Below are 10807 nucleotides of genomic sequence, written 5' to 3'. Positions count from 1 at the left end.
ATGGAAATGGAGAAAATGTACCTGTTCCCATCTCTCTTTGTAATAATAGTCTTCCTTTACAAAATCATTTGGCCTTCTAAAGCAAACATGAACCTCCCACCAAGTCCACCATCAATTCCTATATGGGGCCACCTACACCTACTCAAGCCCCCTTTCCACAAAACACTCCTTACCCTCTCTGAACGTTACGGCCCAATATTCTCTCTGCGTTTGGGCTTCCAGCCCCTTTTAGTAATCTCTTCTCCATCGGCTGTTGAGGAATGCCTCAACAAAAACGACATCGTATTTGCTGACCGACCTAACTTCATTGTTGGTAAGATTTTAGGCTACAACTTTTCGATCCTCATATGGTCCCCGTATGGGGACCATTGGAGAAATCTCCGACGTGTTGGGGCCACAACTATGTTTTCCTTTCGTAAGGTTAGTGAAGCAAGCCCCAGCCGAAAAATTGAGATCCATAACATGATCTTAGAGATTCTAACCAAGTCCGAGGGTGGGACCAAAAAAGTGAACTTAAATAAAATTTTTGATATGGTGGCACATAGCTTTGTGATGAGGGTAATAAATGGGAAGCCATGGGATAACATGGATTTGACACCCCCTAGTTCCATGACAATGTGTGATTACTTTCCCATCTTGAAGTGGGTAGGTTTTGGATGGATAAGTGAGAGAAAATTGAAAAAGCTTTGGAAGAAGAGGGATGAATATTTACAAAATTTGCTTGATGAATGTAGAGAAGGTTTAAGAAGATCATCTTGTAATGAGGAAGTTGCGACAAAAACTTTGATTGAACAATTGCTAGACATGCAAGAAGCTGAACCTAATTGCTACACCGATGAATTTATTAAAAGTTTCATTTTGGTAAGTTTCCTGCCTTTGCCTCCAGAAATACAATGTGTGAATTTCTCGAAATTTTAGTTAATTTTGACAATTCAACTTTGATAGCATACTTCAATAATTTCAATTTTAGATATTAGTTTTGATAATCAATTAATAAAATTATGATGAAAAATATACAATAATGCTATGTTCCATTCAAATATGGAAGTTGATATTTTCTTATTTTTTTATTATCAAATCACCTATCTTATTCGATCAAATAAGATTAATCTAAAAAAAAATTATCCAAATATATTTCTGCTTACATACATGAATCATAACATAGAATCAAAGGAAAGTTCATAATTAATAAATAACATATATATAATTTAAATTCACATTAAAACTTAATAATTAAAGTTTAATAATTAAACTTGATAAAGGTCGCAATATGTTAAAAAAATTAAATAAAAAGTTGATACAAATTTTATGTGGTCAGTGAAGTGGTGAATAAGAATAATGAAATGGCAAGTAAAAAAACATAAATTAATGGAATGATAATATTATTCTTTAGAAAACTAGAAACTCTTTAAACTACTAGAATATTTTTAGGATTAAAAACAATATAACAAAAGGTTTTACCTTAATAATTTGCCATAATTTTTATAGAAATTGTAGTAAATGCAGCAATTAATTGTAAGGAAAAAATTTGACTATGATGGTTGTTTTAAGTATCCTTTATTTTTATTATTGCTGAAATTTAGGTTCACAACAAATCAAAATCATCATTATCACAAAAAGGGATAGCCAATGGCTCATTACAAGAAACGGACTTGCGTTAATATAAAGTAAAATTTGTGAGGGGATCATAATATTTAATGAAATATAGACTTCTCAAACAACTATCATAAGTATCCCACATTAGTTTTTCATAATAAAATAAGACAGTTCAATATTTTTTAATAATTAGAAGATACTTATTTTGTTGTCACATGGTTTTGTGGTGAAACCTTTGACCGGCAAAGTGAACTATCATCCCCAAACAACTATGTATCTCATACCCCTAATATTAAAATTGATAAATGTGGTGATGTCATACTATATATGAATTAATACAAAGTAGGAATTAATACAAATTAGGAATTAATTAATAGAATTTCCTTTTATTATAATAAATGGAGGGGATGCAACTAATAAATGCCATATGATTATCTATACATCAGATGCAACTATTAGCAGGATCGGAAACTACAACTCAAACCTTGGATTGGGCAATGTCAAACCTCATAGACAACCCCAAAATCATCGCAAAAGCAAGGGAAGAAATTGATCTACTTGTAGGTAAAGGAAGACTCGTAGATGAATCCGATGTGCCAAAATTGAACTACATACGTTGGATAATGTATGAGACTATAAGACTTTTCCCACCAGCACCACTTCTATTCCCACATTACTCATCCAAAGACTGCATTATTGGAGGGTTCCATGTAAAAAAAGGCACTATGCTCTATGTCAATGCTTGGGCAATACAAAGGGACCCTAACCTATGGGATGAGCCAAATGTGTTTAAGCCGGAGAGGTTTGCGTATGAGACCGAAGGGTACAAATTTTTCCCCTTTGGGATTGGCAGGAGGTCTTGCCCCGGCAACGCCTTTGCTATTAGGAACATCACTTTGGCTTTGGCTACTCTTATCCAATGTTTTGATTGGGATGTACCTGTGAAAGGTGGTGGCAATATTGGTCCTAAGGAAAAGCCTTTAGAGGCAATTTGCCACCTTAGGTCTTCAATGGTGGATGTCGTTGCCCAACTCAAAGTTAATTAAATATGTTTTAGTTGAAAGCTATTAAAATTAAGGGGGTGGTTTTTAAATTTGAATGTAGGATCTATTTATGTTTTATCTTTTATTATTTTTTTTATATGTTCTTGTGTACCCTTAATTTAAATAGCGAGCTAAGAGTTTTATTATTCTTACCTCTATTACTCCAAAAAAAAAATTTCTCTATTATTATGCACCATTAAATATTCATCTCTATCATATAAGACAAGAGAGGAGTTGTGGTGTTTATCTAAAAAGACTTTAATACCCCTCTTGACTATCTAAAAAAACACTAATGCCCCTCTTGTCTTACACTACAATATTGAAAAATAAGTGGAAAAAAAAATCCTCCATAATCTTCTACTTTCACAAATTTACAATCAAGTAACTTTCTAAATCAAATATATACTTCGTTATTTATGATGTTTTAATCAGTGATTTGTAATGAATCAATTCCCTTATCACCCCCGCCCTTGTGGCTCTTTAAACACCAAAAAAAAAAAAAAAAAGTCCCTTATCAATTAACTCAAAATATTCCCAATTACAACAAGATTTTTAATTCATCTATTTTCTCCGCTACAAATCAGTAATTGCCTAAATGATTTCTAAAAAATAATCTATGAATCTAATTGTACGTTCACTCATTTGATGTACTACCTCCGTTAAATGTAATGTGCAACTTTGGGGTATTATTTGTGAGATATAAAATATTTCAAATTTGCACATAACATTTAACAGAGGTTGTATAAACTAGTTTTTAGGTATGGACGATACCTTGTGTTACTACATTATTTTCATGATAAAAATCTCTATTAATATTAAATTTAATAGATTGGCATGTAAAAAATAATAGCTTACTGCTGGCTAGTACCTTAAACTTTAAGCTTAAGGATATGGGTTCAAATCTTGTAAGAACCATATTTTTTAAATAAAGTGTGAAATCGAATCAAATGAGAGAGTGCCACATGGCTTAACCTTACGGGTGTAGTAAAATGAGGAGAGCGCCATCTGGCACCTAAATCTATAATCGATCTATCTATCTATAATCTATCTATACTATATACTAAAGTAATCACCATAGTTATCCCTAAATGACACTTGTCGCATTCATAACAAAAATTTTCCAGCCAATTTATTTATTTATTTCTTTAAAAAATAGAATGAAAAAAAGAAAAAGTTACTGAATAAAAACTTACAATAATTTATAAAAGTATTTTAAATTATTTATTTAATATGGATCTTGCTAACGAAAGCCCCCGGGGCATTGGATAAACATTTAAAATCTTACCTAAAGTGGTATTAATTTGGGAAAGCATGACAAAATCATGCGTCGATCCATGTAATTAATGTTAATTTTAATTTAATCATTCTACTTTTAACTAGCTTATCCAACGCCCCCGGGGCGTTCGTTAGCCTTTTCCATTTAATATTTAACAATAGAGTTTTAAGGGTGGACATTAAATGAATTTAAATAAATAAAAAATTATATAAGTCATCTCATTTAAACTTATTTCATTTAATTGACTTTTTTATTTTTCTTTGTTTATAAGTAGTATATTACTATAAATCTGTGCATTGCACGGGGAAAAAAACTAGTTAATACTAAAATAACAACCGTTGACATCATCTTTTTTTTTCAAATTGTACACATGTCAGCTTCCCCTTCAATTTTTTCCCTCTTAAACTTTTTTTTCTCTTCCAATTTTCTTCACTTTATTAATATATATATATATATATATATATATATATATATATATATTTTAGAAAAGCTAATATTAACTACAAAATACTTTTATATAATACATTAAGTACATTCCCTCCAAAAAAAATGTTACATATAGATTATCTTAAAGAGAGCAAATGTTAACCATGTTTTTATGTGATTACTCCTTCTAATTACAAATTCCACTAAATTTTGTTGTAGACATAAATTTTCTTTTGATAAAATTATTTTAATTTTTGCATTTTTGTTTATGTTAATACAAAGATTTTAAATATTTTTATTAGTGATAATATGATTTGAAAATGTAAACGATTATAGAGTATTTTTAGGGTAATGCTACATGCAGCCATAAGGGTTGCATATAAGAATTTAACATACTTCCTTTTTTTAGTATTAAGTTGAGAATTTATCGATAAATCGGTGTAATAAATGTTTATTTATTGTCTATTCTTTCCGCTTTTAGCTCCTTATATGCAGCCCTTAGGGCCGCATACATCTTTTTTCTTATTTTTATAATATTCGTGCTTCGCACGGGATATTATTGTGTAATGCACGTAGCATAGATATATCCACCTTATCTTTTTTCTTTTTTACTTTTATTATCTTGCACATTATTTTTATCCTTAATAAGGAATTGATCAGATATTATTGATTTTTTAAAATTGTATTTAGAGAGCCATTAGGGCGGGATTGAGAATCGAACCCACTATCTCCTAGCACCGGGTGAGAATTTCTAACCACTTGAGTTACCCCTCACCCTAAGATATTATTGTTGGTTACATTAATTGAATAGCTACTAGTTACATATGTACTCCATAATAATTGAATCTACGCATTTTGGTAATAATCTTCTATATCTATACTAATATATTACAAGGCGTTTCTAACAACGTCCATGTGTCACGTAAGCTCCTCTCACTACGCTACGTCATACATTCAAGTAATCATAATGCCACGTGGCTTTTTTTTTCATTGATTTACATCATGCACTCATAATAATTATAAAAAAAAGTTCTCCATAAGATTTGAACTCACAACTTTAATTTAAGAACTAAATGTCTTACCACCAAGCTATGTGATTCTTTATGTAATCTTTTGAATACAAAATATTAATATGTAGCAAATGACAATATGAATAACAAATTTAATTACAAGAAAATAAAATCATAAATTACAATGTATATTAATGATCAGTTAGTTCATGTAATAACCCGGGACATCGCCCGGGTCCAAAAACTAGTTATCTATGATTGGTTGGTTTACTTTATATTATCTATTTTTTTAGATTAAACTTTTAAACATATTCGAGTATCTTTAAGCTTTATTCATCATAATTCATTGATTTTTTAAATTTAAATATTATTAAAATTTATTATTTAAATTTTTTATCAATGTGTAATGCACGTATCACATACTATAAAAGCTAGTATTAAACTAAGTAGAAAAGGGTTAATAAGGTTGCATTCTTTTCTCAAAAAAAATAATCTCTACGTTACTAAGTTTAATTTAAATTTCTTTCAAAAAAAAAAAAATTTAATTTAAATTGGGAAAAAAGACTATCCACATATTTGAACAGATCCAATATGTTCGGTGAGGTCCAACTTATTTTAATTAGTTTTAATAAATCCTAATAAGTTTTAATTAAATTTAATAAGCTCGAGTTAGTTTTAATTAAATCTAATAAGCTCCAGTTAGTTTTAGTTGAATCTATAATCTCTAATAAATAAATAATTACATTGAATTTTATATATTATGATTTATAGTAACCGTCATAAGTATATTAGTATTACTATTTTTAGAGAAGGTATGACGTCAGTCCACTGAGGAAGTCAGTCCGAATTGACGAAATACGGATTTTTGATATCCTCAAGTGGCGGGATGATATCCTCTATTGACTGGATGAAATCCTCTATTAGCTATTTGATATTCTTTATTGGTTGGATGATATTTCTAAAGCTTGGATGATATCCTCTATTGGCTGGATGATATATCCTCTATTAGCTGGATGATACTTCCTCCGTTCTTTTTTACTTGACTCGCTTTGACTTTTATACTATTCACTACTCCTCCTTTGACCGTCTTTTGTGAATAATATGTAAGGAAAAACATATTCATGAAAGAACTTTTTGAATTCGTCTCAATAAATACTATCATAATATATAACATTTATGATTTTTACCTATGGAGAATTGAAGTTATTGATCGTTAAAGTTTTGCATTGGCAAACGTGATAAAAGAAACAGGTCAAGTAAAAAAAACAGAGGAAGTATAATTTATCTAATAGAGGATAGCATCCAATCATGATATAATATAGATAATAAAGGAAATCATCAAGCCACACTACTACAAAAACACCCTACGGAGTCGCCCTTTTAGAGTCGCCTCAAATTGATATGTGATACGTAAGGTTTTAGAGTCGCTTCATACAAAGCATGTGACACATAAAAGGCATCTAAAAATAAATTGAAAGTCATAAACGTCACCTACACTATAATAGGCGACACGTAACCTATACGCATCCCGTCTTTCATCATGTGTGACTCATAAAGTATTACTTTACGAGTCGCCTATAGTCTTGTATTATTACAGGCGACACCTTTGCCCATTTTTTATTGACAGCAAGCAAAAACCCTAGAAACCTCATTCATTCCCTCATCTTTTTTGTCCCTCTCTGATCGGCTCCCTCATTCATTCCCTAAGTCTTTTTGTTCCTTCCTCTCTTCGCCTCTTACCTTACTCCTCCATACTCAACATTGTTCGCGACACTCTCATCTCCATCTTCTTCAATTCCTAGAGTCTCTACTCTCCAACATTCAAGATCTGCTCAACATTTTTTTTTTCCCCATTTCATCACCAAACTCACTTCAATTACGGCTCAAAAACCTAACATTTTCCCCAAAAGTTCATCAACAATTTCCAGATTCTGCACATTTGTAGCGAATCAATCTTCATCTTCAATCAATTAGACAAATTGATAAGATAAGCAATCATCAATGGGAACAACGACATTGATAGTAGGATTAATCAGAAAGCTAAAGAAGGTTCTAGAATCTCGACTCGATTCTCCGGAACTTGTCACTTCTCTCTCCACACTTATACATTCTACTCTGACAACTCTCCTCAGGCGCGTCGTAACGTCGGATCTACCATTAAGAAGCGCATCTTTCTGTCAATCATGACTTTCTCAGCGCTTCCGATGTGTCGCAGCAGGTCCGTTCTTTGTCAATTTCTCTCAATTAGGAATTGTGATGTTTTTCGTATGAGATTATGAAGATTAATTGTTGGTTTTTTTATTGCTTTTTTAGGCATTAGATCAATTTGAAGAGGAGGTTAATGCACTTGCAGAATGTTGTGATAGGTAATTATAGCATATATTGTTCAATTTTGGCGTACAAATTGCTATGGTTTTCGATGATGTTATGGGGTCAAACATGGGTTTTATATGATGTGATGGTTAATAAGTTGTTTTTGTTGAATTAGAATTGTTATGACTATTGGAAATAGTGCACGAAATTGATTCATATCATTAGAATGCAGAATTCTCATTAGAATTGTTATGAATATTGGAAATGACAATATACTCTTAGGAAAGTATTTTGATTTAGTATATGTGAAGGAGTATCTCTCTGTTCCTTGAAGTAGTATATTCTGCAAACATTGTCTTAGAAATTGCCTCATATAGCTGTATGATGTATGCTTATGTTTTTTTTAATGATGCTTGGCATGAAGGAATTCAAGTTTTCAACCTTGAATACTTGATCTAGAAGATCATGCTCTCTAGGGTCTCTGTATGGGCAAAGGCTGCTTAATTTTTTAATTATCTTGAATAGATAAAGTGACAAACACTTCGTATAGAAGATTATGCTCTCTACGGTTTATTTTTTAATTATCTATGTTGCAAGAAAACTACAATTTTTTTGTGGCTTGTGACTAGTGATAAGCCTGCTTCATTGTACATTACTCTATTTTGACATTAAAATGAAGCTTAATTCTGCAGTGTTATGACAGCTTATTGTGACATACAATGTAGAGAATATGAGTCCTAATTTTGTATGGTGATAGCTATGCTCTTATTCCTCCATAAAGATGAAAATTCATGGCTTTTTACCTTAAAGTGATTGTTGTTATTGATCATAAAATGCTAAGATTAGATATATACTAATTTGACTTGTTTATAAGATGCCTAATGTTTCTCTTTAAAGGTTGAGGATGTTAGTTTGAAATTCAAAGAGATGCATGAAAACATGGATCTTGCACTTTTGCCTGGATCATATGAGAATCTCATAAAAAACTGTCTTGACTCCACTAAGGTACGCACAAACCATAGAGTACTGAGATGGTTCTTCTTATAGTATATTTGTCCTGATGCACTCAATGCCATATGTCATGCTTGTGAGGAGAGCTGTGAATTTATATTAGTATGCTTTGTTTCAAGTCGTAGTTCTTATGCTAGCTATGGTCATTTCATTTAATTCATTACTAAGTTTATGTGAAGTAATGTAATGGTTGGATCTCGTAATGATATTGTTGTAGTACAGAGAGGTTTTTGTGATGCTGACTGTTTTGGGTGTTTTTTGTCCCTCGGGAGAGTTACGTCACGAAGACTGATCCGGCTTGAGCTGCACCTGCAAAATAACGGAGACTCCGGGTGGTTGGAGCTCCGCCTCCGACGGTCAAGTTAGTAACTTGAAAAGGAGTAAAGAGTACGGAAATTTAGGTGGGTATCTGCTCGGATTCCAAGCTCAGGTGTCTTTCTGATGTAAGAGAATGCAGGTATATTAAATGGTAAAACGTGTCCTCAAAATGAGGGATATTTCCCTATTTATAGGGTCTTTGGGAATTGTGCCCCTGATTAGGTTACTGAACCCTAATCATTGGTGGGCTGCGCCGTTTTGCGGCATTCTCGGGATTTGGGCCTGAAGGCCGCCTTTTCCCTTGATTTCGGGAATGACACGTGTCGAGCAGGGATTGGTCCAATTTAGACCAATCTGGAGCTGACACGTGTCACCTTCTGATTGGGCCACGTGGCAGGGTAAAATTACCCTAAACATTTGCCCCTCACAGATGCCACGTGGCGGGGGCATCTGTGACACATGTCACGCTCCGGTTGGCGGTAATTTTACCGTTACAGAGTAACCGTTCACCTTCCGGGTAAATTACGGAAATGCCCCCAAATTTACCCTCTATATATAGCCGTTTTACCCTCATAATTTTGTACGTTTACAAAAATTTCCTAGAGAGAAAAACTTTGACAGAGCAGAAGTCATTTGTTTGAGTCAGACGTGAGCAAGAAAGTTTGTTCTTCAGCAAAACAGCCGGTCCCGCCTACGTTCAGATACCAAGTCAAAAGGTACCGTCTCTGTCTCTCTCAACTCTTTTCTTTTTTCACCGCTTGTACATATTTCTTGCAATAAATGGATGCATCACCAACACACACGGCACAACCTAGGTTAGAGTCCAGCCGGTCACCAGGGTCGGCTGAGTCTAGGACTGGGAGTGCCGGCTCGGGGTGTTGGGACCACCCTTTGCCATGGATTCCGACCAGTTATGTGTCTGTGCAGGACACCATGGCTCGGACAATGCAGACGGTCACGGACCCGAATTACAAGAGCGACGGCCAAACGCCTGAGGGAGAAACGTCTGGTCAGGGAAACCAGACGGCTCTGGAGAGATCCCCTCCGCGCGCCCCTTCAACCCCTGCAGACTCTTTTTTGGAAGAGTGTGACCAAGGCGGCGACGAGGCCGCCTCTGCACCCATGGACCAAAGCGAGGGGGAGACGGAGAGTGACAGCTCCGCCTCTACCTCCGAGAGCAGCGATGACTTGCCCCCTCTTCCGGATAGCAAGGAGGAAGAAAGGAAAAAGTGGAGTAAGAAGGACGATCCCTTCAGCATCCACGTCTCCTCCAAGGACCGAATCTAAATGGGGGAGAACTTAGAGAATTTTAAGAAAATGCACCCGCTAGGAGACGGGTATAAGATTCGGGTGCCGCCTGAGCTGGGCACCATCGCCTGGGGGGATGATCAAGAGAACGCCAACAGCTATTTTGGCTGTTATGAGGCGGCGTTCAAAGCCGGCCTTCGCTTCCCCCTTCACCAGGCGGTGAAGGCAATTTTGAGAGGCTACGGCCTTGGGGTCTGGCAACTTACCCCCAACTTCTGGACCAATATTCTGGGGTATGTTGCCGCCTGCGAATTCCAGGGGCTTAACCTCGGCTGGGAGGCTTTTGCAAGCATGCACTACCTCAGCAGAAGCCCAGGCGGCTGGAGGGCGTGGTACACTCTAACCACGCAGCCGCAATATATGATGACCTTGGACAAGGTCTCCAAGTTCGATGGCTGGAAGCACAGGTTCTACCTGATGTCAGCTCCAACCAGACGGGAAAAATATGAATTCCGTCTGTACAATAAGAAGCCTGACTTGTTGGGCAGGAAGTGCGCTCTTCCCCG

General features: G+C 34.8%; 1 protein-coding gene across 1 annotated transcript; it reads left to right on the top strand.

Moving 5' to 3' along the window:
• LOC145630992 (cytochrome P450 81Q32-like) lies at nt 1–2834 on the top strand. The gene is made up of 2 exons (XM_081683104.1): nt 1–861; nt 2043–2834. Exons 1-2 carry the CDS (start codon nt 1–3, stop codon nt 2640–2642), a joined length of 1461 nt encoding a protein of 486 aa, XP_081539230.1. The 3' UTR covers nt 2643–2834.
• Nucleotides 2835–10807: the final 7973 nt, after the last annotated feature.

This window comes from Chenopodium album, chromosome 5, assembly GCF_948465745.1.
Source record: "Chenopodium album chromosome 5, dcCheAlbu1.1, whole genome shotgun sequence".
Classification (NCBI taxonomy): domain Eukaryota; kingdom Viridiplantae; phylum Streptophyta; class Magnoliopsida; order Caryophyllales; family Amaranthaceae; genus Chenopodium; species Chenopodium album.
This window is presented reverse-complemented; position numbering and strand designations above follow the sequence as displayed.